This window comes from Plenodomus lingam (assembly GCF_022343315.1).
Source record: "Plenodomus lingam strain CAN1 chromosome Unknown contig_11, whole genome shotgun sequence".
Taxonomy (NCBI): domain Eukaryota; kingdom Fungi; phylum Ascomycota; class Dothideomycetes; order Pleosporales; family Leptosphaeriaceae; genus Plenodomus; species Plenodomus lingam.
The window spans coordinates 2,594,940-2,621,412 of NW_027093929.1; the positions used below are offsets into that span (position 1 = coordinate 2,594,940).

General features: G+C 53.7%; 9 protein-coding genes across 9 annotated transcripts; 8 read left to right on the plus strand and 1 right to left on the minus strand.

The window, feature by feature from the left end:
• Nucleotides 1-113: 113 nt before the first annotated feature.
• Nucleotides 114-3,086, plus strand: IAQ61_001226 (uncharacterized protein; the record flags this gene model as incomplete). The annotated part of the gene is made up of 5 exons (XM_003840992.2): nt 114-463; nt 522-1,307; nt 1,502-1,774; nt 1,825-2,697; nt 2,748-3,086. The coding sequence occupies exons 1-5, from the start codon at nt 239-241 to the stop codon at nt 3,084-3,086; spliced, it is 2,496 nt and encodes an 831-aa protein (XP_003841040.1). The 5' UTR covers nt 114-238.
• Nucleotides 3,087-4,029: 943 nt separating this feature from the next.
• On the plus strand, nt 4,030-6,989 carry IAQ61_001227 (uncharacterized protein; the record flags this gene model as incomplete). Its single annotated transcript, XM_003840990.1, has 3 exons — nt 4,030-4,546; nt 4,669-4,845; nt 4,999-6,989. The coding sequence occupies 3 exons, from the start codon at nt 4,030-4,032 to the stop codon at nt 6,987-6,989; spliced, it is 2,685 nt and encodes an 894-aa protein (XP_003841038.1).
• Nucleotides 6,990-8,479: 1,490 nt separating this feature from the next.
• On the plus strand, nt 8,480-11,413 carry URE1 (Urease; the record flags this gene model as incomplete). Its single annotated transcript, XM_066095022.1, has 7 exons — nt 8,480-8,500; nt 8,589-8,675; nt 8,756-8,782; nt 8,842-9,225; nt 9,279-10,066; nt 10,113-11,004; nt 11,093-11,413. The coding sequence occupies 7 exons, from the start codon at nt 8,480-8,482 to the stop codon at nt 11,411-11,413; spliced, it is 2,520 nt and encodes an 839-aa protein (XP_065955330.1).
• A 1,365-nt stretch (nt 11,414-12,778) lies between these two features.
• On the plus strand, nt 12,779-14,324 carry IAQ61_001229 (uncharacterized protein; the record flags this gene model as incomplete). The annotated part of the gene is made up of 3 exons (XM_066095023.1): nt 12,779-12,856; nt 13,112-13,591; nt 13,647-14,324. 3 exons carry the CDS (start codon nt 12,779-12,781, stop codon nt 14,322-14,324), a joined length of 1,236 nt encoding a protein of 411 aa, XP_065955331.1.
• Nucleotides 14,325-15,160: 836 nt separating this feature from the next.
• IAQ61_001230 (uncharacterized protein) lies at nt 15,161-16,903 on the plus strand (the record flags this gene model as incomplete). Its single annotated transcript, XM_066095024.1, has 2 exons — nt 15,161-16,077; nt 16,146-16,903. Exons 1-2 carry the CDS (start codon nt 15,213-15,215, stop codon nt 16,901-16,903), a joined length of 1,623 nt encoding a protein of 540 aa, XP_065955332.1. The 5' UTR covers nt 15,161-15,212.
• Nucleotides 16,904-17,728: 825 nt separating this feature from the next.
• On the minus strand, nt 17,729-18,085 carry IAQ61_001231 (uncharacterized protein; the record flags this gene model as incomplete). The annotated part of the gene is made up of 1 exon (XM_066095025.1): nt 17,729-18,085. The coding sequence occupies one exon, from the start codon at nt 18,083-18,085 to the stop codon at nt 17,729-17,731; it is 357 nt and encodes a 118-aa protein (XP_065955333.1).
• Nucleotides 18,086-18,234: 149 nt separating this feature from the next.
• IAQ61_001232 (uncharacterized protein) lies at nt 18,235-22,417 on the plus strand (the record flags this gene model as incomplete). Its single annotated transcript, XM_003840986.1, has 2 exons — nt 18,235-19,194; nt 19,244-22,417. The coding sequence occupies 2 exons, from the start codon at nt 18,235-18,237 to the stop codon at nt 22,415-22,417; spliced, it is 4,134 nt and encodes a 1,377-aa protein (XP_003841034.1).
• A 699-nt stretch (nt 22,418-23,116) lies between these two features.
• Nucleotides 23,117-24,730, plus strand: IAQ61_001233 (uncharacterized protein). The gene is made up of 3 exons (XM_003840985.2): nt 23,117-23,546; nt 23,628-24,009; nt 24,079-24,730. The coding sequence occupies exons 1-3, from the start codon at nt 23,334-23,336 to the stop codon at nt 24,312-24,314; spliced, it is 831 nt and encodes a 276-aa protein (XP_003841033.1). The 5' UTR covers nt 23,117-23,333; the 3' UTR covers nt 24,315-24,730.
• A 673-nt stretch (nt 24,731-25,403) lies between these two features.
• Nucleotides 25,404-26,468, plus strand: IAQ61_001234 (uncharacterized protein; the record flags this gene model as incomplete). The annotated part of the gene is made up of 1 exon (XM_003840984.1): nt 25,404-26,468. One exon carries the CDS (start codon nt 25,404-25,406, stop codon nt 26,466-26,468), a length of 1,065 nt encoding a protein of 354 aa, XP_003841032.1.
• Nucleotides 26,469-26,473: the final 5 nt, after the last annotated feature.

The window sequence follows — 26,473 nt, forward strand, 5'->3', positions numbered from 1 at the left end:
TTGCTCAGTTGCTTGAGTAGGCGCTCGGGCGGTCAAACGACCCACCGACGAGGTTGCTAGCGTGCACTAGCGCGACTGCACCAACGAAATTTCTTGACGCCCATCATCTAATCGAATTACTTTTACACTCTGCCAAAACATCCATCACCACTCTGATCCTCGAGATCAATTGTCGTGCCAATCCATCGCACGCTACGGTTTCCTGAGCAGGCCGCAGCTCTTATTCCTCATATACAGAATGGAATCCTCGCGCATATTTGTGCGCGGCCTACCCTCAAACTTCACAGAGGATGGCATGCGAAAGCATTTCGGCAGATATCCCATTACAGACGTCAAGTTCTTCCCCCACCGCCGGATAGGATATGTTGGCTACAAGACACCACAAGATGCGGCCCAGGCAGTCAAATACTTCGACAAGACCTTCATCAAGCTGACAAGGATATATGCGGAGATAGCACGTCCAGTAAGCAACTGATGCGTCATGGCAGCCACGAGATTTTTTGGCGCTGATTACCCCTTAGATCGCCGACAAGGAACTACCCAAATCCCGGCGACAGCAAAAGATGGAGGCTCTCACACCGAAAACGGACGAGTACGTACCCAAACGACAGGAGAACGAGCTCAAGCGCAAGCGGGCCGAAGTCGAGCAGGATCCGAAGCTGAAGGAATTCTTGGAGGTGTATCAACCTCCGTCCAAGACCAACATATGGACAAATGGCGATCTGCAACAGGCGCAGATGCCTCCCGCGGCAGACGACGTTGTACCCGAGGTTGCCGTCCCCGAAGATGAGAGCGACGACGAGTATCAGGTTATATCGAAGAAGCCCAAGGTCATGGAGCCATCTGTGCAAACACCAGCCGAACCAGAAACAACGTCTACAGTCGAGCAGGAGCCAGCAGTAGCGACCAGTAGTGTCGATGCCACTTCGGGTGATGTCATGGAAGTTGACCAAGATATCCCGGAAGCTGGACAAGGAGTAATGTCTGATGCAGACTGGCTGCGATCAAGGACCAACAGAGTTCTCGAACTGGTGGAAGATGACGAAGCGCCACCTGCCGCAAATGCAGTTCCTGCTGTGAAGGCACCACCAGTGGTGGAACAGATCACTCTCCAGCCTGCTCCACAAGATGCGCCAGAAGAATCAAAGGCAGAGGCACCAGCTGCCGAAGAACCAAATGTCGATGCGACTTCGGCAGAAGAAGACAGAATACGAGAGACTGGCCGCCTGTTCCTTCGCAATCTGCATTACGAAGTCACAGAAGATGAGTTGCGTGAGCAATTCGCAAAACATGGACCCCTCCAAGAAGTAAGTACATTGACTTTTATTTATACTTATAACGCCATGCAATGATGAACGTCAAGATAGGGACAACCGATGCTACGGCATATGAGGTTGACTTGTGAGAGTATTTTAGTAGATGTCTCTCTAATCTGATATTGGCAAGCACATGGAATTTGTACTTTTTAGACTTTGCAAGGCCAACCGCTGACTCCCAACAGGTCCATGTACCCTTGAACAAGGCCGATGGAAAAGGCAAGGGCTTTGCTTTCGTTCAGTTCCAAAATCACGATCATGCTGTGGAGGCATACCTGGATAATGACAACACCATCTTCCAAGGTCGGCTCCTTCACATCATATCCGCCAAAGCCAAGAGAGATACCGCTCTTGACGAATTTGAGATCTCAAAACTTCCACTTAAGAAACAAAAGGAGATTAGGCGCAAACAGGAAGCAGCCAAGACCACCTTCAACTGGAATTCTCTGTACATGAACGTATGTTGTAACATGCCAAGTGCAACCGATAATTATTGACCATGTATTAGGCCGACGCAGTCATGTCAACTGTAGCGTCCCGTATGGGTATCAGCAAGTCTGAATTATTGGACCCGACGTCATCGGATGCCGCAGTTAAGCAAGCTCATGCGGAAACGCACATCATCCAAGAAACGAAGACCTATTTCGCTCAGCAGGGCGTCGATCTCGAGGCCTTCCAACGGAGTGCCAAGGGTGATACTGCCATACTAGTCAAAAACATCCCACATGGTGTAACCTCCGATGAGCTGCGCAAGCTTTTCGAGGAGTATGGTACCGTGATCAGATTTTTGATGCCGCCAACAGGAATGAGTGCGATCATCGAGTATTCAAATGCTGCAGAAGCAAAGACTGCATTTGCATCGTTGTCATATCGGAGGTTGAAAAACTCCATCATCTATCTGGAAAAGGCTCCAAAAGATTTGTTCAAGGAGGGGGTGGTGCCCAACGTTCCACAGCCTGTATCTGTAGGGAAGGCGGGGACAAAGCTATCTGCAACTGACCTGCTGGAAGATGCGCCTGAACCCGAGACATCGGACACGGCCACCCTCTTCGTGCGTAACCTCAACTTCACGACCACGAGTGAAAGACTCACAGAGGCTTTCAAACCCTTGTCTGGTTTCCGTAGCGCCAAGGTCAAAACCAAAATCGACCCCAAACGCGGTGTACTATCCATGGGGTTCGGCTTTGTCGAGTTTACTAATGCTGAGACGGCAACCGCAGCTCTGCGGACTATGGATGGCCATGACCTCGAAGGTCATAAACTTCAGATCAAGGCTTCGCACAAGGGTGCGGATGCAGCTGAAGAGAGACGTCGCGAGGACGCGTTGAAGAAGGCAGCGAGCACCAAGATCCTTATCAAGAACTTGCCCTTCGAAGCGAGTGTATGTATCTCTGATTACCTTTCTGCAGCGCGTGCTAACCTAGGATGCAGAAAAAAGAGGTTCGCGCCTTGTTCACCCCTTACGGCCAACTTCGGTCCGTCAGGGTACCCAAGAAGTTTGATTCGTCGTCGCGTGGTTTTGGTTTCGCTGAGTTCACCACAAAACGCGACGCTCTCAATGCCATGAACGCTCTGAAGAACACCCATCTCCTAGGGCGTCGACTAGTACTCGCGTTCGCAGAGACGGAGTCAGACGACCCCGAGAAGGAGTTGGAGAAGATGCAACAAAAGGTTGGCGCACAGGCCAACAAAGTTGCCCTACAACGCCTCACAGCGGGTGGGCGCAAGAAGTTTAACGTTGCAGGCACTGAAGACGACCTAGATGATTAAGCAGCGCGAGCGCGAGCGTGTTCTGGTAGGAGTATACTTTTACAGCGAGCGCGACACCTCTCGGCTGTCTTGTCCCTACTCTCATCCCTTGCTTTCCAGACCAAAGGAAAAGAGGCCCGCCCTTAGGCCGCGGTATACTGAAAAGAGTAACGCTATGACACAATGGTACTTGAACGCCATATCTAGGTCACCGCTTTACGGCCCGCGACAGGACAACGCCTGGCGGGGTGAATCAATGGGCATGGCCACCACACAGCGTTTCATATTGCTCTTAAACATGGGGAGTAAGGCAGCCACAAACGAGACGTTTGTTGATCATACAGACTTGACTCACGTAGTTTGTTGTTCGCGATCACTGACATTCATTCTTGTTCAGCGCATTCCATGACGAGCCTCCCTCGCACACGTCCAATCAGATGACAATTGATCAGATGGCAGTAGCCTCGATGCCCTTGCTCCCTCTGCTAACCAGGCAATATTTACCATTCCAGTAGGCGAAAGGAATTGCGATGGAAGTAGTTACTTGGACGACAAGCGAAATAGCGATCTGTGGGCGAGAACGACGGCTGTAGGTCTAATTTCATGGTTATCACCATGTTACCCTGAAGCGTGGCCACACTCCTACTTTCAGTATAGTGGGAGTTGTATTGGACCTGCCTGGCGGTTTGCCTGGGAGCACGGTAAATCCTGCCTTTCCAACCTGTCACCAAGTAGTACTGCCAGAGGGCTGGTCATCTGCACCATATCATATATCATTGTAAATCGTCTGACATACCATCTGCCTCGCCACTTACCCGATACATTCTCTTCTCCCAATTTAACCACAATCCTTAGTCATTCATTGCTCCAACTGCCTGACATTCATTCATTCTGCTTCAGCCGTCATTCTTACCCTTATCATTCCTGCAGTCAGCCTGGACTGCATACCATAGCATAAACAGTCATGGAACTTCAACACCAACAGTCATGCGTGCTAGCCGCGGATGTTCCAGCTTCACATCATACACCAGATGAGGTCAGTTCATCACGGAACCGAAGTGCTCTACAGGAACGATCCGCCAACTGGCCTCACGAATACACAAATACATCTGATTCACCACGGCTCAAGATATCACGCAGCCCAAGCCCAACCGAAAACGTCTACGCAAGACAGTCTCTGGTGGGCGGAAACTATTTCACAGGCAATGTTCACGCGCAGCACAATGGACTGGTGGGCTTTGGAGTCGAGAGGCCCGAAAAGCAGATCAGATATGAACTCGAGAGACTATACAAGATGCTTCGTCGATCGGACAAGTATCAAAAATACAGGGAAAAGCAGCCTGTCTTGACACCCGCCGAGTTCATCGCGAGAGAAGCCGCAGAAGCCGCAGAGAAGAAGGCTGCAGAGCAACGGGGAGCTCCAAAGGATGAAAAAGAGAAGAGCGTCTGGCCCGAATTTCTCGAGCATGCGTTTTGGAGAGGTACGTTTGTTCTTGACCCTTCATCCTCACATCCTCATTCAGAGACTTGCTCACTAGGGCTGATACCTTGAGTGGCACTGTCGGCCTACCATTGATTGCTGTGACTGACAACACCACTGTAGCCTTGGTCAAATGGCCGCCCATGGGTCGTAAGAAGTATATGCTCGATAGCCAACTACGGGGCCGAAACGAACTCATCCAATACTCCATCTATAGAGATACAGGCATTAGACGCTGTCGGAAACAGGTTTCCAGCCATCTTCAGGTGTTGAAACAACATCTCAAGGATCAACCTGCTGGTAAGTACTGCTGTTACGCTGTTTTGTGTATTCAATCGTGCCTCGCCTTCCACCAACTTCCATGTTGGTTGCTTGTATTGGACGCCGTGAGCCCTGCCATGATCTATAAGGGCTATGCTAGGGAGTACCGGAGCCATGCTAACCGCACTCTAGTACTCGTATATATGGCCTTGAAGGAAGATGACAAGAAACGACATCGTGTGAATGATTCCTCCCACGCATATCATACGGCGCATCTGCGTGGTCGCCATCACCCGCAACGCACGGCCTCTGCAGCCAAATATGGATATGACACGGATAGCCCACACACATGGCCTCAATTTGGTGCATTGCCATCTAATCTGGAATTAGGTGCTGGAATTGGGGCCAAATCGTCTTCCTCGCCTTACGAAGTGACGGACTTCACAATGTTGGTCGAAGAAGATGATCAGCCAGTGCACTACTTCACCAGTCTTCAACCGAATGGCCGGTCCAGGGACTTGAACGTCAGGGACACGGTCTCCTGGCGAAGTCAGTACCCTGAGTTTGATTTCCTACAATCAGAAGTAAGCCACTGGTCACAGACAGATCGAAAGGTGTTGGTGTGCGACGCGTCCATCAAGATCATGACAGAAGCAATACCGAATGCTAACCTCTCAATTACCTTCAACTTGCAATCACAAGTTGACCTCTCCATGTTCGAGGCTCTCGAATGTACGACTCGCTTCTATGATAGCGGAGACATTGCGCCAGACCCCCAGTTCGACGGCGCGCATGCTCACGATCTCAAAGAACACCGCACACCATGCGACTACGCCCCCGATCCCCATGGTTCGTCTGGTCGCCTAAGAATTGCATTCGGTTCGCGATTCTGGGTGAATCGGATGCTCAAGTATCAGAGTCTCCGGCATAAAGATGAAAACTGCGTTAAGCGATCACTGCTGCGATTGACGGCTACACAAGACGTGTATGGTATCGAACGGGGTACCCACAAGGCCCAGTGTGTACTCACCATACTCTGGCGCTTTGAACAAACTCGCAGCACCGCCGAAGTAGGTAGCATGAAATGGCGCCCCGTCAGCTTCAATAACTGCCAGAACTCGCTGGACCAGAAATGGATCAAGGAAGACCACCATACAGCGCCTCGCTTGAATATCGCCGACACTACCACAGACTCCATGGACGGCCTTGTCTCCCTTCCGGTCGAAAACTCGCTCTACCACCCTTCGAGCCTCCCACTAGACCCCTACAGCACACATCACTTCGCCGTCCAGCCCTCGCACCACAACCAGAACCACAACCAACCCCAACTCTCCCTCGACATCCTCGCCTCCATGCAACAACCAGACCTGGAGCACCACTCGGCGTCCGCACCCAATACCGCTACCGGCACAGACTACTCCCAGGGCAGTCTACCCAGCAGTCTCTGCCACAGCCAAGATGCCATTGCAAGTTCAAGCTATCCGCACGACGCCAACGACTTTGATTTCAACGGCGGTCACATTACCATCTCCGGCGCATTTGAACCAAGTATCAATCTCGGAGCTTACGACGCGTTTGGCACAAACGCAGAATTGGATGGCCTGCACGCTCTTGCGGGCCTCGAACACGACCACGACAGTTTTGCGGGGCTGGGGCTCGCGGTTGGCGAGAATGGAGAGCTGATCTCTGTACCGAGGGACGATGGATTGGGCGTGGGTGTTGGTGTGGGAGGAGGCGTAGTCGGCATAGAGAGCTGCTACTCTACCAAGCCGAATTGGCACCATTCGAATCTGATTTCGTCGCTGGAGAATGCGGCGGAGAGTTATCATCAGGCTTCCTATCACTCTGGTCATGGCCACAACCACTCGCATAACCACAACCACAACCACCTCGAAGCAACCCCCGGCCACGAGCTCCTCCGCAACACCAACGTAGCCGCACCCGTACCCGTGCATTCTTCGTACCCGGCCGTCCACGCCACCGAAGACCTCGTCGCGCATGGCCTTCACGACGCCCATGTCAATGTCCATTCTGGGCTATGGAACCTGGCTAGCCCGTTCCATGAGGATACGGGTAGTGGGGCTGTGGGAGGGGTCATGGGGGGTGCCGAGGGGGGAAAAGGGAGCGGGCTGGGTATGGGGGTGTTGGAGCTGATTGAGAGGGAGCAGGGGAGGGGTTATTGAGTTGGTGGGTGAGGGAAGGTCTTTGGAGGGGAGGGAGAAGCATGGGCGGAGGAGCGTTGGGTGGGAGTGGGAGTGGGATATTTGGTAATGTGCAGCCCTCGTTCACGCCGCGATAATGAAGTTATGATTACATGGTTTGGGAATGGACGACAGCTTTCACGCTCCTGTCATTCCTCTAATGAAGATTTACCCTGCTATTGGATTAGATCTATAGTTTTAGTTGGGGATAATGGTATGGGGACTTATGTTTTTATGGGACTAGGATAGGTTAGGATAGGATAGAGAGGTGTAGCATGTTGAGAGGTTAATTTCTTGATAATGGGAATTGTTTGATAGAATTAGATGTTTCACTCACTATTGGGATTTTTCACATTGGCTCGTGGTTGCAGTGTAAGTGCTTTCATGTGAAAGTAGGAAAAGATGGTGCTTGAGTCAGGCTGGTGGATTCCCGTACGGTAGTGCTAGACGGAGTATTTCAAGTCTTTACTGGGCTGGAGACTGCGGATATGTACACTTGAGCTTGGAGATGGGGTGAAGAGGATGCCGGGTCTTAGTAAGAAGTAAGCAGAGGAGACATGTATGCTTACTACAATAGTCTAGACGTGTCATGTGTGAGATACTGGGATGATGGGGAAGGGTTCGGCAGCACTTGGGGGATACTATTTCCAGCGTTGGGACCATGCTAGGACACACAATCATAGTTTTATTCGCGGTCTTTTTGGAGTCAATGTGCATGTGATTTACTGTTGGTGTGAGAGAGGAAGGGGGTGGGAATGGAGTAAGAGTGTACATATCAGCGGTGAACTCATCAAGGGCATGTCTGGGTGGGTGTATGTATTCGGTCGATTCACAGTACCCGCATTGTAAATGATTGATATATGTGATCGATCAAATCACAGTAACCGCATTCTAGATGATTGATATATCTGTTGACGTGAAAAGGCAAGTATTCGGGCATTGCAGTGTTCCTCTGCCTAAACTCGGCTGATGGAATTGCAAGCACTGGGCCTATTTGAAGGGGAGGCTACGATCTGTAGGTCTCGGTGTGATGCCGGTGGTAACTCGCCGTCTTACCGTCTTGTTGAGTGCGGAGGGGTGAGGATGGCGAGTTGTTTGTTCGGGTACCGTCCGTCGACGGAGTGGCTGCTGTGATGAGGCGAGCATCTTTCTCTTGATTTGTGGTGTCTCGGCCAGTGGTGGTCGGGCATGAGCATGTCGAGATGAAATGCAATAGGATGGAAGCTTAACGTGAATTATAATGCTGACTGGTGTTTTGCTTATCAGTCCATCATCTGTCTTATCGCCGGGCCACCCCCCGCAGAAATCACTTGTGCCCGAAACGGCCAAAGGTGAGAAGCGGTCTGTCTCCTAGAGCATGGCGGCGTCGGGTAGTGCTTTCGGTGTAGCTACTAGAATATCGCGTTCGCCAGTTCAGTTGAGCAAGCAGCAGTCATCGTATCTATTGGGGGTGTTTTGACGCTTTCTCCGCAATGCAGTTGTGCCCAAAGGAGGTGTGTGTTTGTGTGTCTGTGATCTGTGCTTGTTCCCCTTCGCGTGGTAGTGTGCCCCGCTTCCTGCTAACTCGTGATTGCCGAACAGCTCGATAAGCTTGTCATCTCGCAGCTTGGCCTGCTTGCACAACGCCGACTGGCAAGGGGCGTCAAGTTGAACCACTCTGAAGCCACTGTGAGTACGGAAAAAAAAAGAGGAGAAAAAAAGAGCACGTGTGTGTGTGCTTGGAAGAGCATTCCATTAATCAAAGCCAGGCGTTGATTGCGAATAATCTCCAAGAGGTAGGTCAACACAACCTTCATACGCACACACACGCACAACACTGACAACGCGTGCCCAGCTGATTCGAGATGGAAACCATTCCGTTGCGGACCTCATGTCCATTGGCACGACCATGTTGGGTCGCCGCCATGTCCAACCCGAAGTCGTTGCTTCCCTCTCTGCCTTGATGGTCGAGGGCACATTTCCAACCGGCACCTATCTGGTCACCGTCCACCATCCCATCGCCTCGGACGATGGCGACCTTGCTAGAGCCCTATACGGCTCGTTCCTGCCTATTCCCTCGCAGGACATGTTCCCCCTGCCCGACGCAAGCGTGTACGAGTTTACGAAGCAGCCTGGCGCAGTCGTTGCGGTCAAGGGCGAGGCGGGCATCATCAAGCTCAACGAGGGACGTCAGAGGATTAGGCTCAAGGTCAAGAGCATGGGAGACCGCCCTATACAGGTTTGTTATGAGATTGTAATTTCGAGGGCCAGACGCTGATCATGTACTTGCAGGTGGGCTCCCACTACCATTTCATCGAGACAAATCCTCAGCTCCAATTCGATCGCGTACGGGCTCATGGCTACCGGCTGGATATTCCTGCCGGGACCTCTGTGCGATTCGAGCCAGGCGATACTAGGACCGTGACGCTGGTCAAAATCGCGGGCAATCAAGTTATCAAGGGAGGCAACAGGATCGCGACTGGCAACATCCAAGACCTGTCGGTCGCGTCAAATATCATGGAGAAGCTCAAGGTGGGGGGCTTTCTACACGAGCCGGAGCCTGCTGGCGATGCGGCACACATCGACATTTGTACCATGGAGCGCAATACGTACATAAGCATGTTTGGACCCACCACTGGTGATAGGGTCAGGCTGGGTGCTACCGACCTATGGATCAAGGTGGAAAAGGACATGACCAAGTATGGCGACGAATGTGCTTTTGGTGGCGGCAAAACTATGCGAGAAGGCATGGGCCAGGCTGGGGGCCGCTCAGACAAGGACGTTCTGGACACGGTCATTACAAACGCACTCATTGTCGACTGGACTGGCATTTTCAAAGCCGACATTGGTATCAAAAACGGCATCATCGTTGGTATAGGCAAAGCGGGCAACCCAGATGTCATGGATGGCGTTGATCCCAATCTCGTCGTCGGATCATGTACCGATGTCATTGCAGGAGAACACAAGATTGTAACGGCAGGAGGCTTCGACACGCATATCCATTTCATTTGCCCGCAGCAGGCTCAGGAAGCTATCGCCTCTGGAATTACATCCATGCTTGGCGGTGGCACAGGACCAAGGTATGTGTTTGTGAACATGACTACCTACGCATACTAATCATCACAGCACTGGTACCAATGCGACCACGTGTACTCCCGGCGCTACCCACATCAAACAGATGCTTCAGGCCATCGATGCGCTGCCATTAAATTTTGGCATTACTGGAAAGGGCAATGACTCGGACATGGAGCCCCTCCGAGAACAAGCAGAGGCTGGGGTGTGCGGTCTGAAACTGCACGAAGACTGGGGAAGTACACCGGCAGCCATCGACGCATGCTTGACAGTTTGCGACGAGTACGACATCCAGACGCTCATTCATACTGACACTCTAAACGAATCTGGCTTCGTTGAACAGACAATTGATGCAATCAATGGCCGTGCGATTCATACCTATCACACCGAAGGCGCAGGTGGAGGTCACGCTCCAGACATTATCAGTGTTGTCGAGCACGACTACGTTTTGCCGTCATCCACCAATCCCACTAGGCCGTACACTCGCAACACACTGGACGAGCACCTGGACATGCTGATGGTGTGCCACCATCTTTCCCGCAACATTCCCGAAGACGTTGCCTTTGCCGAGTCACGTATCCGCGGCGAGACGATTGCGGCAGAAGATGTGCTTCATGATCTGGGTGCCATCTCGATGATGTCATCGGATTCACAAGCCATGGGCCGCTGTGGCGAGGTCATTCTACGTACGTGGAATACGGCCCACAAGAACAAGGTGCAGCGTGGTACGTTGAAAGAAGACGAGGGTACGGAGGCCGACAACTTCCGGGTGAAGCGATATATCAGCAAGTATACCATCAACCCGGCGATTGCACAGGGTGTGAGCCACCTGATTGGTAGTGTCGAAGTAGGCAAAGTGGCCGATTTAGTCCTCTGGACGCCGCGAAACTTTGGCACCAAGCCGTCACTGATTGTGAAGAATGGGTGGTGCGCATGGGCACAAATGGTGCGTCTATTCCCTCTCCTCCAGCCTCTTGTTTCCCGTTGATGATGCCCGCGAGGACACGAGATGCTAACAGAAGGTCGATGGTCAGGGTGATGCCAACGCGTCCATTCCAACGGTGGAACCGATTATTATGCGGCCCATGTTTGCCCCCTTGGTGCCCTCGTCCGGCATCACGTTTGTATCGCAGGCGTCGATTTCCTCTGGCACGATTGGCTCGTACGGGCTGAAGAAGCGGGTGGAGGCGGTGAGGGATTGCAGAAAGGTGGGCAAGCGCGACATGAAGTTCAACGATGCGATGCCCAGGATGCAAGTGGATCCGGAGAGGTATACGGTCAAGGCGGATGGGGTGGTGTGTGCGGCCGAGCCTGCGGAGAGTCTGCCGTTGACGCAGGGGTATTTTGTGTTTTAGGGAACTTGGGTGGAGGTGTGGATGGGGGATGGGCGATGGGCGATGTGCGATGGGCGATGGGCGATGGGCGATGGGCGATGTTTGCGAGGGTTCTTTTGTGTTTTTTGCGTGTGGATTGAGAGGGGTTGGGCATTGTCTGTGCCTTGTAGTGCGCATTACTCGGCGGTACTTTATTTTCTGGAGCCTGTTTGGAGGCATCAGAGATGGATCCTTGCCTCTTTTGCAAGTCTGTTTCTTCCTTTGGAAACGTGAATCTAGGCGTGATGAAGAAGAGAGTGGGGGGATGGAAAGGGTGGGAGAGGCAGAAGAGAAGAAAGAGGGTTGTGAAGGAAGCTTTGAAATCCGTTCTTCTTCAACAGTCCACACCGTCCCATGACGATGTGAGAGGGGGAGAGATGGCCAGCATCAAGGGTGCAAACGGGCAAGATGGGTTACTTTGACCAAGCAGCCTCCCCTACCGGTCCAGCTCCCGCCCGTACCTACACCTCGAGCGTTGCGGGCGGGAAATGGGCTGCGTGCTGGGCGCACGGGGGGGTTAGCGGGACGGGGGGGCAGGGGGACTGGGGATGGGAGGATTTGCACTGGATTGGTGGTGCTGTTGGGTGTGTTGTGCAGAGGGGGTGTTTGCGAGATTGGGTGGGGGAAAGAATGGTTTAGAGAGGGGGGAGCGTCGATTGTTTGGGAGACGGGGGGGAATGGGCGAGTGGGTGGTGTGAGTGGGCAGTGGTGTGGGCATGCGGGCAGGTGGGCAGGGCAGGTAGAGGCAGGCTGAGAGAGAGAGAGAGAGAGAGAGAGAGAGAGAGTGTGTGTGTGTGTGCTGCCCGCGTTGCTACCATGCTGGCACAGGCAGGGCGCTGTAATTTGGTAGAGTAGGGTCAGCAGTCAGCAGGTTTGCAAACAGTTGTGGGACAGGGCAGGCAGTTTGCAGGCGCCGCTTTGTTCCCCCCCCCCTCCCCCCATCCCCCGGTGTCGGCCAGGCTTGTGGCCGGCCTCGTGCCCGGAAACAGGCAGCGTCGCTTGGAGGAGGGGGGGAAGGAGGGCAAGCTTTGGCTGCTTTGGCTGTCACATAACCCGGCTGCACCCCCCCCCCCCAACCCCCCAACCCCCCAACCCCCAAACCCCCCAAAAAGTTTGGCGCGTTCCCTCCCTGTCCCGCCTCTCTCCTCGCCTTTTCCCTCCCTCCCTCCCTCCCTCCCTCCCTCCCTCTACCCACAACACCGCCGCCCCAACACCCGCTGCATCCGCCCTTTCCCCCTCCCCCCCCCCCCCCCAACACACCACCGCGCCCCCAGCTCCCCCAACCCTCACTGCCGCCATCCCCGCCCACCACCACCAACCGCGCACAACAACAAAACATCGCCCACTATGGCGCCCAAGCAGAAGCGCGAAGATACTGGCGAGCTCATGGTCTCGATTGAACAGTACACAAAGACGCGCGATTCCGTAAGTGGCCTTTTCTGTGTCTCGTCCACCCTGCTGCACGGCACTGCACTGCAACTGCGCTGCAACCCGCCTACCCACAGTCCTCGTCTCGCGCATGGCTCGCCCGACCAGCGCGTCTTATCGCGCCACGACGGCGGATGCTCTGGCGCAACGACGCTGGCGCAAGCAGCAGCATCACCGAGCCGCCCCAGCGCTACGACAGCAGCGGCCATGATGACAACTCACGAAACAATACATACTCACTCGTACCATCAGGTCATTGTCGCTCTCAGCAACCTCCAGGGTGGCCTCACCCACGTCCAGAATGGCCTCAACGATCTCCTACGCGCATACATGCAGCACACCTCGTCCATCCTCGCCGGTGAAGATGGCGACCTCGACAAGCTCCAGATTCCCACGTCCGTCGCAGCGGCCGCTACTTCTGCCATGGACGCTGCAGCCGTCGCGTCCAATGGCGTAGGCCAGGCCATCCAAACCGCCAGCCAGGTCGCTGCTGCCGCTGCCGCTGCCGCCGAGGCCAACAAGGGCAAGAAGCGCAAGCGCGAGAAGAAGATTCGCGATCCGAATGCGCCCAAGAAGCCGCTGACGGCTGCTTTTCTCTATGCCCAGCATGCCCGCTCCATTGTCAAGCGAGACCTCGAGTTGGCTCTCGCACCGGGCGCGACGATTGAGAAGAACGCCGTGCAGATTGAGGTCAACAAGCGATGGAATGAGCTCTCTGAAGAGGAGAAGGAGGTGAGTACCCATGACATGAAGCTTCCACAGCGTCTAGTCGACTGACACACGACAGCAATGGAAGGCATCCTACCGCAACTCAATGGAGCAATGGAAAGTCGAAATGGCCGAGTACATTGCCAAACAAGGCGGCAACGCCGCAGCCATCCACGACGAAGCAGAAGCCTCGGACGAAGGCGAAGCGGAAATCGAAGCCGACGCCGGAGCCATGGACTCGGACGATTCGGACGAGGAAGAAGAGCCCGCTGCCAAAGCACCCTCCCCACCCGCCAAAACACCTCGCAAGCGCCAGAAGACTGCCACCGCCCCCGTCACAAACGGCACCACCACCAACGCAGCCCCCGTCTCCGTCGCGCCAGCCACAACATCCACCCCCATCCCCTTGCCACCTACATCCCGCTCCGCCGTAGCCCCACCCCCCACCACCACCACCACCACCTCCTCCTCAAACGCCATCGTCGTCGAGACCGCAGCCCCCAAAAAAGACAAGAAGAAGCGCGCAGCACCCCAACCCATTGCCCCTGCCCCTCCCTCCCCGGCCCCCGAACCCGTCGTCGAGGAGACGGCGGCGAAGAAGAAGACCAAGTCTAGCCGTAGCACGCGTGGCACTGAAGCTGAGCTCGACAAGGAGAATGCTGCTGCTGCTGCGGCGGCGGCGGCGGCGGCGGCGGCGGCGCCCAAGGAGAAGAAGAGGGATCGGTCAAAGAGGAAGAGTGAGGCTGCTTCTGCTTAGGCTGGTGGTTTTTTCTTTCCGTTTTTGTACTTATTTCTCTTTTTTTTGTATTTGGTTCGGATAGGGGGTTTCATGGCTCGGTTTTCGCGTGTCTGGCTGGGTATATTGTGCCGTCTTCTTTTCCTTGTCTGGTTTTTCTCTCTTTTTTTTTCTCTTTCTCGCCCGCTTTCGCCCGGCTGTATCGGAATAGTATAGCAGCTTACAATTTCCTGGTGAAGGTGTGCGGATTTTCTGGTCTTTATTTCGAGTGGATTGGGGGGGGGGGGGGTTTGTTGGTGGAGAGGTGTGCTGTGGGTGTTGGGGTATTTAACATACTGTACGTGGATGAGTCTGCTGGGTGGGTAGTTGTATATGTAGCTGTCTGTCCATCTCTCCATAATAACCCACACCCATACCCTTGAAGTCATATGTTTACACAACGCCTGCTTTCTACGTGACCTCATTTCATTTCATTTCACTTCATTCCCCCATCTCCCAGCTTCCCTTGTGCTTTCTTGTGGGCAGGTGCGATGTGTAAGCTGGTGTAGGAAAGCGTGGAAGGAGGCGTATAAATATGGAGGTCCGAGGTCATGCTTGCTGCAATACCACCTTTTTTAGTCTTATTCTTTTCTACGCAGAATATTCATCTCGTCTTGTCTTGTTGTTGCGTTTGTTTACGGTATGGAATGAATGGGTACCGGTGTCGTGGATTGGCTTCTGGCATTTTACACCGCTGATGCGGTATCTACGGTTGGCAGAAGGATGAATATTTACAGCGCTCATTGAACGGCTGGATATGCTCAACAGCCGCACTCTTACCGCTGCTGATCCCACCCATTCATCCCTCCGCCTCACCGCCAACCCCGCAAACAACGCGTGCAAACAGCAAACACGTTGTCGCGCAATCACATGGGCAAGCCCCACCAAACCACCAACATCAACACACATCCCACCCTGCCCATGGCCGACGACAAATCGCCGTCAATTGGAATCAGCACGCCAGGCGAGGATTTACATGAATACCTGATTGTGCCTATTCGCCCGCCCTATACAGACTCGATTTCAAGTTCAGCTGCCATTCCCAAATTCACTCATACCTTGCCCCCGGATTGCAGTAAACACAGCCAGGACTCGGCGGCAGATTTGACCATGGAAATCGATACTTCCACCGCGCTACCTGTTCTCCCGGGTACACTTACGGTGAACGACCCTACCCAGCATGGCGTCTTCAAACTAGAAGATTACCTCGCCCAGCACAAGGCCGATCACGAGGCTTCTCTTTTGGCGCGCGAGCAAGCTTCCAAGGCAGGCGTCAAGACTGGAAAAACTACGCCAACGCCGCCGCCTGCGAAAAAGGCAAAGAAGGCTTCTGCGGAGGCAACGGCACCCCTTACTCCCGTCGCGGTCGGCGCCCGCTCCTCGAAGAATACCATTCTCCTGCACGAAAAGTACCAGGCGCTCGCTCTGCCCCAGCCGCTGTTTACGTATAGTGGAGGCAGCGATGTGGGCTGGAGTGTTGCAGTGAGTTTCCCCGGGTTGGAGGTGGAGGAGTTGCAGGGCGTGAAACAGGAGGGGACTTTTAATAGTAAGCAGGAGGCCAAGGAGGCCGTGAGTAAAATAGCCCTAGAGTTGTTGGAGCGAATGATAGAGGAAGGCAAGGTGGACGGAAGAGCGGGGAAAAGAAAGGGCAGGAAGAGTAGTGGAGGTGTTGAAGAAGGTGAGAAGAGCAACCAGATCAAGGGACCAGGACCGAATTATGTGGGCTTGTTACTTGGTACGAAATTCCCTCTCGCCCGCAGACTGACGTCCAGGATCAGCCTGTTAACAAATGTTCATGCACAGAATTCCAACGTGCAACTGGTTCCCCCCAACCCACTTACACAGACTACCAATCCGGCACCCGCTTTGCCTGTCTCGCGTCGATAGATGGCCACCCCACCCCCTTTGGCTCCCTCACCTCGCTGCACGCGAACAAAAAAGCAGCCCGTCAAGATGCGGCAGGACACGCCGTCGCCTACTTCAAAGCACAGGGTCTATGGCCCACAGACATCCCACTCCTAGGCGGCATCAAAAAGACGAAACCCAAGGCCGGATTGGATCAACAGAACCAGCAGCCCACCGTCATTGGAACTTCTTCACCAGGCAGCAGTAACACCGATCCGCCAGCAGAAGACCAGGACAACACCGGCAAATCCAGCGTCTCGTACGCCTCCCGCGCCGCCGACCTCGCCACCCAACTCTCCCTCTCCACGCCCACATACACATATAGCTCGCACCCAATGGAGCCAAACTTCCACACGGTGTCCTGCAGTTTCCGCAATGGCGGGCCGCACGCCGGGCCCATGTGCGAGGTGCGCAATGTGTTTGGGCGGAAGAAGGCCAAGGAGGAGTGTGCGAGGCTGGTGGTGGGGTATTTGGAGGAGGTTAGGGAGAAGAGGGTGGAGTGGGGGAGGGAGATGATGAGGGGGGTGGAGGGGGGTGGGGTGGTCGAAGGGGCTGTGGGGAGGGAGGTGGAGGGGGAGGTGGATGTTGGCAAGGGAGATGGGGATGGGGAGGATGAAGACGAGGGGTTTGAGGATGCGGTGGAGGATTTGATGTAGATGGAGGGCTGCAGGGTCGAGAATCGAGAGAGGGGTGGATGGCTCTTGCTGGGCTGTGGGTTGAATCGTTGAATCGTTGAATCTCTTTTGATTGAGTGAATCAAGATGGCATTGACGGGTGGACGTACACAGGATATCAAAAGCTGACGTTCCCCAATCAAGCTAGTGAGACTACCTAGAGTAGTATTACGCAAGATGACAATCACGTGATGAGCTCACCAGGCGCATCATCCCTCCCATCCAATTGGAGCGCCGCATGATAATCCGCTCCGACAGGTACTCTACCTCGCCCAGCAGCACCCAACACCATACACATCCCATCCTCGACTCTCTCCACCTCCAGCAAACAATCCCGTCTCTCCTCCTGTCCACCCGCACATCCAGCCATCCACTGCTCCGCCCCGTCGCCCTCGCACTAGCCGTTCCCAGAATTCCGGTGTTGCAAGCGCCACAGGCCATTGCTGGCGTGTGATTGGACACAACGGCATCACGCTAGCAGGGAGCAGGGAGACGTCGATTGTCCATCCACGATGCTGCGATGCTGTTTTTTGTTCTTTGCGAGGGGGGCGAGGGGGATGGGCGGAAATTGGGTGTGATGAGTTATGAAGAGGGATTGGGTGTGGGTTGTGTGGGGACGTGGGATGAGGGACGTGGTTTCCTTTTCCTTGAGAAATGTTTGGCAGTTGGGTGCTTCGTTGTTTCCTTCTCTCTTTTGGTGAGGGTGTTGTTCGTGCCTTCTTCTCCTGTTTTTTTTTGTGTGCATGTGTGGATGTTTGCGTGGAGTGTGGCTTCTTACTTTTCTTGAGAGCGGTCCAGTGTTCTTGTTTACTTTTCTAATCGCTTTTTAATCTCCCAACGTGCTATTCTCTCGCTGCTACCAAGTCCTGACGCCAGTGTTGCTACGGTGGCGATCGATCTTCCCCTTCTAGACAACACGGGAGTGAAAAATATCATTTGCGAATTTGCAAAAGAAAAAAGTACGGCAGAGTGGGAGAAGGAGTCTCTTTGGGAATCAGGCCACCGCAAATCTTTCGACGGGAGCGAGCCACCTTCATCGAGACCGAGTACTGGCCCCAGTCTCAACCATATCTTGCAAAAAGGAGACGAATTGCGCATCCAGTCGACCCCTTCACTTCTGGATTTGGCCCTGCTGATGTCCATGTCTTCGAAATCGTTATGCATTCGCTAGGAGCTTACATCAGTGCGCAATCGAAGCAAGCCCAGAGTACGAGTAGATACCGGTGATTCGAGTCGATATCTAGCAGCCGTGCTTGCTACGCTGAAGCTTGCTCAACGAAACGGTGTTGGTGAAGCGCACTTTGACCATCACCATGGCGGCCTACGAACCATACTCACATTCACCGCGGCCAGCGGGGAGGGTCTCACCACGAACGTACGCCGGCAATCCCATCACGCCTGTACATTCTCCTCACCACTCCATCGCCTCCTCCGCTGCATCGCGTACCTCTGTCCATACTCTTTCCATCCACGAGTACCGCAAACAGCAACACACTCCCGTCCGACCAGACTCGGCAACACCCAGCAAGAGACTTCGCCGCAAGCCAGCAGCCGCAGCTTTGAGCGAGCTGGAGCGCGCGCCACCTGTTGCAAACGCAACAAGATCAGGGTCTACTTCACCACGCTTTCTGCCCTTGGCGCAATCAACCTCTCAACTCCACACCTGCCTCGACGCCAACCAGGCTCCAAACTCGCACAACGCATTGCCCGGCTCTTGTCGCGGGCAATCTGTTGATTCGCACGTTCAAGGCAGCAGTGTGTTGAGCGATTCGACTGTCAACTCCCTCACCAAGGTGCGTTTCTTCAAGACGAGAAAAAGGCTCCCGAAGCCCTCTACTGCCATAGGTTTTGTCTCCGACTGCCCTCTCCTAGGACATGGACCAGAAAATCGACGGCGACAATCGCAATTGCCTGGCCCTTTGAGCTTCTCATCGGACAAAACCTGTTTGAGCGACGCACAAACAACCCCAACGCCCTCGACATTTTCGCTCTCCCGATTCCCGCAACCGCCCCGCCACCTTGACCCTTCATTCTCACCGCCGCCCGAAGAAAGTGAGCCTTCACGCATGAAAGCGATCAGCTACTCTTCGACGGCTCCAGTGACACCACCCGCTACGCCTGCCATCATCCACTACCGTGGCGCGTCGTTTGACCTTGTCAATCCGCACGATTCACTCCTGCTACATGACATTGTCACTCCGTCTCAAGAATTCGATTCCAGCGACTATCTAGCTTTGCGAACATCAGAAGAGATCTTCGCCGAGTCTGTCGAGGTGAGTACAACAATGAATTGTCATACCATTGATGTTTACAGTCCAGTAGATGGCACGTAAGCGACCGCTATACGGTGATGTCGACGCCGCACGCGCAGGCATTCTACAACGCCTTGAAGATGCGGCAAAGGATTCGTTTCACCGACTACCGTCTGCGCCTACCCCTACTGCAGTTAGCCCAAGCTCTTCTTCTTACACTTCACCCATGTATAGCCCCGAGTCTGTCAACGCTCCACCACCATTAGCTACCAGGAGGCCAGCGACCGAGTCTCGATTCTCACTCAAGCAGTTGACTCGTAGCCTCAGCAGGAAAGTGGGAAGAGACTCGGCCCTAGATGAAGGTCAAGAGCTACAGGTCATGAGAAGCGAACCCACAACAGTCTCCAGACCCTCAGAATACGACTATGTCTCCACACCACAAGCGTCGTACTTTCCAGGCCATTACTCTCCGTTGCGACCCAATATTTCTTCACGGGAACGCCATACCTATGATGATACTGTCTATAGTTCGATGTCGCCTATAGATCATGAAGTAGAGTATCCCCGTAGACACACGCACAACCTGTACGATGAAGAGGGATTGACTTCAATGATACCGGATGATCCCTCCACGCAAGTTGGACGTATTGATGGCTCAAAAATATCCCAGCCAGAAGATGCTACAACCTCAAAGGCATACTACGACGACCTGGACTCAATCTACCCGAGTTCTTCTATATACACTGGAGAGGGTCAGCGTCTTTCAAACTATCAGCAGAGTTTGACCAGCAATCGTCTCAGTAAACCATTTCTCCGATACAGCAGCGTAGGAGCTAGTGATTTCACGAGCGATCAAAACAGACAGAGCTTTGCTGGCTACAGCGACGTACATAGGCTGAGCTATCAAGCGTCTAGACCTGCCACGCAAGACTTCCATCATCAATCCGTCGATCAGGGCAATGCGAATACAGACACGATCAGCAAGATTATCGATGAATACAGTCCAGAAGAAGTCGCGAGTAACCCATCGCTCGGCAGGCTTGATGAAGCTGCAGTCGAATCTCCAAACCGGACGTCATTGGCGAGCGGATTCTTCGACATCCATCTACGCTCATCGGAAGAGGACGACAATGGTCCCGGTCTCACGAAAATGGGTTCAGTCCCGAGCAGACGTCCGACAATCACAGTCGACCCTAGCCGGCCCCCACAAGACACCCTGCCCCTTGAGCCGGCATTCGAATACGACGATATTCCCTTTCTTACCCCTCCACGTATGGGCGCCCCTGTCATACTGTCGAATGATTCCTCGTTGTACTCGTATGGTGATACGCAGAATCTGCTGCAGATGGGTCAGAGTGAGGTTGCGGTGCCAAAGGCTCAGCGCCAGGCTCTTGGGTCGTCGTCGTCTTATTCCCAGGTTGAGGTTGGGCGGCTTGAGCCGTCTTCATCTTATTCTCAGGATGAGGTCAAGGTGATTGAACCGTCTTCGTCATACTCTCAGACTAAAGTCAAACTGCTTGAGCCGTCGTCTTCGTACTCCCAAAAGACAGCGCAGAGTCCAGGAACACCCCAAAAGGCACTTGATGAAGCCGAGAGAATCTTTCAGGAAGCGTTTAAGGAGCGCAAACGTGAAGAGGAAAAGCTTCCAGCCATGTGGGCCTTGCGCGGTTTGGGCAGCCAGGTTGTGAGCAAGAATATGCATGACCGGTCTTCTGGGGCGTCCTATGATGCTGTTAACACCAGCTCGGCGAGGAACAGCAAAGATGTAGCAATGGACAAGGCCGATTGGGAGACCGTCGCTGGCAACAGTCTACGCGGGCGTGATTCTATGGACAGCCTTGCAGACTATAGCAGCAGCGAGAGCAGTCGGAATGTCGGACAAGATGCAGATGACTTGCTACCGTCTTGGGATACCGCTCACCACCCAGGTTCCTCGAAAAACAGCCATCCCAGCGAGGTACGAGACTGTCCGTACGACTTTGGTTCTTCACCGCCAAATATGAATGGCCCTACCAGTTCTCGGACTGTACCCATGCTGTCGTCATCCCCTGCAGAATCCAGTCCCATTGGTACAAGGAATACGCCTATGTTTCCCTTCCATAGTTTGCCTGAGCATGTACTTGGCCGTGGGGCAGTTGCATATCCACTATCGCCGGATCCATATGCTTTGAGCGACAAGGAGACGCGAGAGTTGCTGGCTTCGGGCCCTAACGATGATATCCTCGTGGATTCTGACGCTGATAGCCCGGAACGATCTTTGCACATTGACGGACATTATGCGGACCATGAGAACCATGACATGCCAGCGACACCAACCTCTGTTCGAGACGAATCCGGAAGCACGTTTGGCCTGGAGCGTGTCAACACTTTCGAGAAACGTACAGTTGTAGGGCCCTTGGGCAACCTCACCGGAACTCCACATGGCTCCGGTATGCAGCACACTGGTAGTAGTATTGCGGACAATAGTAGCCCCGGTATGAATCTAAGCTCAGCGGTAGCTCGTAATAGCATGCGTCGAGATCGCAAGTCTTATGCCGGGTTCTATGCCTCTTCATTCCCAGCTCTGAGCAGCGTCACTCGTATTAGCCCGCCTCAGCCTCAGCAGCCCAACCAACGTATGCCTACGAGGCTCAGTTTGACTCCTAGGCCAGATTCCATGGTATCAGTCCAAGACTCTCCGCCACCTCCTTTTGCGAGCAGTCGTGGACACCTTCGTAAATCAACCAAATTCTACACCTCACGGCGCCATAGTCGTCCCGCTGTTCCCGGTCAGACAAAGTTGCGTCAGATGCTTCTTGCAAGTGATGATGACGGCACCGTGTCCAGCCAGGGTAAAAACTTTTCTCGCCTGCTGCATGGAAGTCGTCCATCAACTGGCGACACCATCACCCCTCTGTTCCCGAGTCACCTGAATATGGAAGCACTTGGCTCTCGCAATATGATTGCCCACCAGCATTCACCCCATCTTCTTTGCCCGGAGCGTGGGCTCCTTGCAGAGGATGAGGCTCGTCGTCGCACCTTGTCTTGGCTCATCCTTGCGCTGTTCTGTCTGCTCCCACCCTGCATTATCTTGTTCCGTTGGTTCGGTGATACTGTTATCATCTCGATTACCAAGGGCCGCCTGGGCCATACGAGTGCTCAGTCTAAGCGCGTTGCGCTGATTGCTGGGATTGCCGTTAATATCGGACTGGTTACTGCGATTCTAGTGCCCATTCTGGTCTGGTATGGCGTGGAGGTTGCTTGAATGGGGATTTTAGGAGAGTGGCTGATGGAGTGGGGATTTGGGGTGATGAAGGTGAGGGTTTCAGAATGATGCTGATGCTGGTAATGGCCGATTCTGAGGTGAGGCATGGTGGATGATATACGACGATGAAGTGTCATTCATTTCAGAAGATTTTTTCCTTTGTTTAGAGAGGGGTTCTGGGTTTGATTTTGCAGGGTTGTATGCAAAAATCTGGGTCTGGCTATGGCGTTTCGGTCTGGTTGAAAGGGGACTGAAGGATACAGGGCCGGGAAGGAATGAAGCCACTCGCAGGAGGTCCGAGGGAGGTAATGAGGCATACGCAGGATTCGTCATGTCGGTCCACGAATACTTAATTTTGTCCTGTTGCACGCTGGCGACGAGCAAGTCTCGACCTCTGCCGGCGTTTAGTACTTGATTAACGGGAAATTAGTGACGTGATGAAATGTTGTGACTTTGCTGGTTTTTTATGGGTGTATGTTCACTCTAAGTGTTTGTGTGGGTTTTGTGTTGTACAGGCTTGGTGTGTTTGCTTGAGCCTGCTGTTTTGCTCCTGTAACTTGGACGGTGAACGTTCTCTAGCAGAAGCGGATAGGCTCCGTAGTAGCGTCGGTGGCGGTGGCGGTGGCGGCGGATGGAAGCTTGGCAGTTCTTATCGATATGGCCAGTGACCGCGCCGTTTCTAAACTCCCATTAACATCGTCGTCAGGGCCTATCAACAAACCTCAATCTAACGCCATCTCTGATTTTGCTTGTGTACGTTCTGGCCGAAAAGAATCTAGGAGACCTTTTTGAGGTTGAGGAATACTTGAGTCGACTTTTGGGTTATAAAGGGGCTGTGACTTCCTGATTAGAAGCGCTAGTTGTCAATCTTCTCAACTTCCAGCACTGCGCCCCCGTCCCATCTTCAACTCCAGCCATGCCCGAACAATTGATACCGATAGACCCACCCCCATCGTATGAAGATGCACGCAAATCCCCTGCCCCAGACGGCAAGGGTACACCGCCGATTAGCAAAAGACCGCCTCCGGGACCTCCTCCTCCATTGAACTTGCCCGCCTTGAACGAACTGCGGAGAAGCAGAGTTGTCTTAGCATCTGCCTCGCCGCGGAGAAGGCAGTTGCTCGCACAGGTAAAAACTCCCCTTTGTAAACTCCTATCCCCCAAAGAAGGAGGCGCCAATATCTAACGCTCCCACCCGCCTTACCCCCAGATCGGCCTAACAAACATCGACATCTGTCCGTCCAAATTCGCCGAAAACCTCTCGCATGACCTCGGCGCACTAAACTACGTGCTCGAGACGGCCTCGGCCAAGGCGCGCGATGTGTACATGGTGGAAATCGACAACAAGGAACGCGGCGAGCCGGCGATTGTGATTGCCGCCGACACGATTATCGTGTCCCACGACGGAATGATTTTGGAGAAGCCGCGGAGCGAGGGGGCGCATGTGGCGATGCTCAAGATGCTGAGGGATCAGGGGCAGCACAAGGTTATGACTGCGATTGCGGTGATGAGGCCGTTGGAGACTGCGGTTGCGCCGGGGTATAGGATGGAGACGCATGTGGAGGAGACGAGTGTTGTTTTTGATAAGCAGGGTGAGTTTTTTTGTTCTTGTCATTCCTTCTCATTACGACTAGAAGACACTAATGCGAATCTTAACACAGTATCCGACGACCTCATACACGCATACGTCAAGACGCGCGACGGCAACGACAAGGCGGGCGGCTATGGGATTCAAACCGCAGGCTCGGTGCTGATTGAGCGGATAGACGGGTCGTATGATAATGTGGTTGGGTTGCCGCTGCGTTCGTTGCTGAAGCTGATTGAGAAGGTCATGGAGCCGGAGGAGGAGGATGGCGGCGATGATTTGTTTGTGGATGGGGTGGAGGAGCAGGATTAGGGGAGGGGGAGGGGGCCGATGTAGCATGTTTACAGTTGGGTATTGTGGAAAGTAGAGCATAGCTTGGGCGCTGGGTAAATGGGTGTGTAGCTTATGGTTTGTTACTTGGATCTATGTAGAGAGAGAGAGAATGAAGCTTGGGAATCTATGAGGATTGTGCGGTTGAAATGTGCATAGAGCTTGTTTGGACATTGTGTTGTTCTATGAGTGAGATAGTGATTTAGCATAGTAAGTACAGTTACCGAAACAGTAAGTCGGAGTTTGTACTGAATAGAGCACTAGGTAGTGCATACATGCAGAGTCAGTCATTCACGACACAATATGAAACATGGACACTGGGCAAAACTTGAACCTTTTGCCCGTTTAAACCAATCATGCGCTGCCGGAAACCAAGTCCCATAAGCCTTGCAAGTCCGAACTGCATCCTCACCTGCTGCAGGGGATTGTACCGGTGATGGCCAGCACTTCATCATGTACCCAGCGCAAAGTGAAATGGTGATGGGTGGTTTGCATTCACCCTCATTACAAATCCCGCCCCACTTGCCTCGGCTCAGCCCTACCCACTTCGCGGGCACTTGTCCACATCCGTCTCTCTTCCGTCACGCTTGTCGAGCTTTGCATCATCTTACCCTTTCCCCCCAGCCATTTCCCTTCTCGCATCTTCTGCAGCGCGAAAATCTCGTTGGTGGTTTTCTGCTTTGAGCGGGTTGCGCCGTGGATCTGTGGGCTTTTTTGTTGGACGGAGAGGCCGAGGTAGGGGGCTTGGATGGGTGTGGTTGTGGTGGTGGTTGTGGTGGTGGTTGTTTGCCGGTCGGTGGCCGAGGGGATGGTGGAGGGGGTGGAGAGCAGAGAATGGGTGATGATGCAATCAGGATTGTTGCCTAGGTTGTTGGCAAAAGGGAATATGGTGGTAGGTATATATTAGGTGGGCTGCTGGTTTAGGCTTGCTTCATTCCCTTACAGCCGCAACTGTCCTTTATAATTGTGTCACACCTTTACACTACTTCATCTGAGATACCCCAATATCCATTATAACCCCTCTCCTATAATACCTCGGCAAACACTACAAACATACGCATCACCAACAACATGGTTCAGAACAAGGGCGTCATCTTCAAGGAGGTGCCAGATGGCTGGCCTGTTCCTGGCAAGCACCTCGTCGTCGAGGACCGTCCGATTGACCTCGACCAAGACCTCGCACCAGGTGCCATCCTCGTCAAGAACTACTACGCCTCCTTCGACCCTTACCAGCGCGGCCGCATGCGCGCGCCCGAGACAAAGTCCTACTCCCCGCCCTTTGAGCTCAACAAGCCCATTACAAACTCGTCCATCTTCAAGGTGGTAAAGTCCAACAACGACAAGTTCAAGGCTGGCGAGACGCTCAAGAGCAAAAGCATCACCCCAATTGAGGAATACAGCGTGCTCGAAAAGGACCAAGCAGACCTCTGCTACAGGCTCGAAAACCCGTACAACCTCGACCCCAAATACTTTCTTGGCCCACTCGGCATGCCCGGCCTAACCGCCTGGTCTTCCTTCTACGAAATCGGACAACCCAAAAAGGGCGAAACAATCTTCATCTCCGCCGCCTCTGGCGCCGTCGGCCAACTCGTCGGCCAACTAGCCAAGCACGAGGGCCTCACCGTCATCGGCTCCGTAGGCAGCGACGACAAGCTCGCCTACATTACAAAGGACCTCAACTTCGACGCCGGCTTCAACTACAAGACCGAGTCGCCCGCCGCCGCCCTCGCCCGCCTCGCCCCCAACGGCATCGACATCTACTACGAAAACGTCGGTGGCGAGCAACTAGAAGCCGCCATCAACGCCATGAACAACTTTGGCCGCATCGTCGCCTGCGGCATGATTTCCCAATACAACCTCAAGCCTAGTGAACAGTACCCGATTCGCAATCTCATGCAGGTTGTGGCCAAACGGCTCACCATGCGCGGCTTCATTGTCGCGGACGAGAATATGGGACCAAAGCATGCGCGCGAGCATCAGGAGAAGCTGCAGAAGTGGCTTAGTGAGGGGAGTTTCAAGGCGAGGGTTAGTGTTACGCAGGGGATTGAGCGGGCGCCAGAGGGGTTTGTGGGTATGTTGAGGGGGGAGAATTTTGGAAAGGCGGTGTTGGAGATTGCGGATTTGAGCAAGGAGTAGGTGGC

What these genes read in the sequence shown, in the direction of transcription:
- IAQ61_001233 (XM_003840985.2), top strand. Translation starts at nt 23,334, where the DNA reads ATGCCCGAACAATTGATACCGATAGACCCACCCCCATCGTATGAAGAT. An exon ending in GAAGGCAGTTGCTCGCACAG is followed by an intron (nt 23,547 to 23,627) that starts GTAAAAACTCCC and finishes CCTTACCCCCAG; the next exon opens with ATCGGCCTAACAAACATCGA. An exon ending in TGTTGTTTTTGATAAGCAGG is followed by an intron (nt 24,010 to 24,078) that starts GTGAGTTTTTTT and finishes ATCTTAACACAG; the next exon opens with TATCCGACGACCTCATACAC.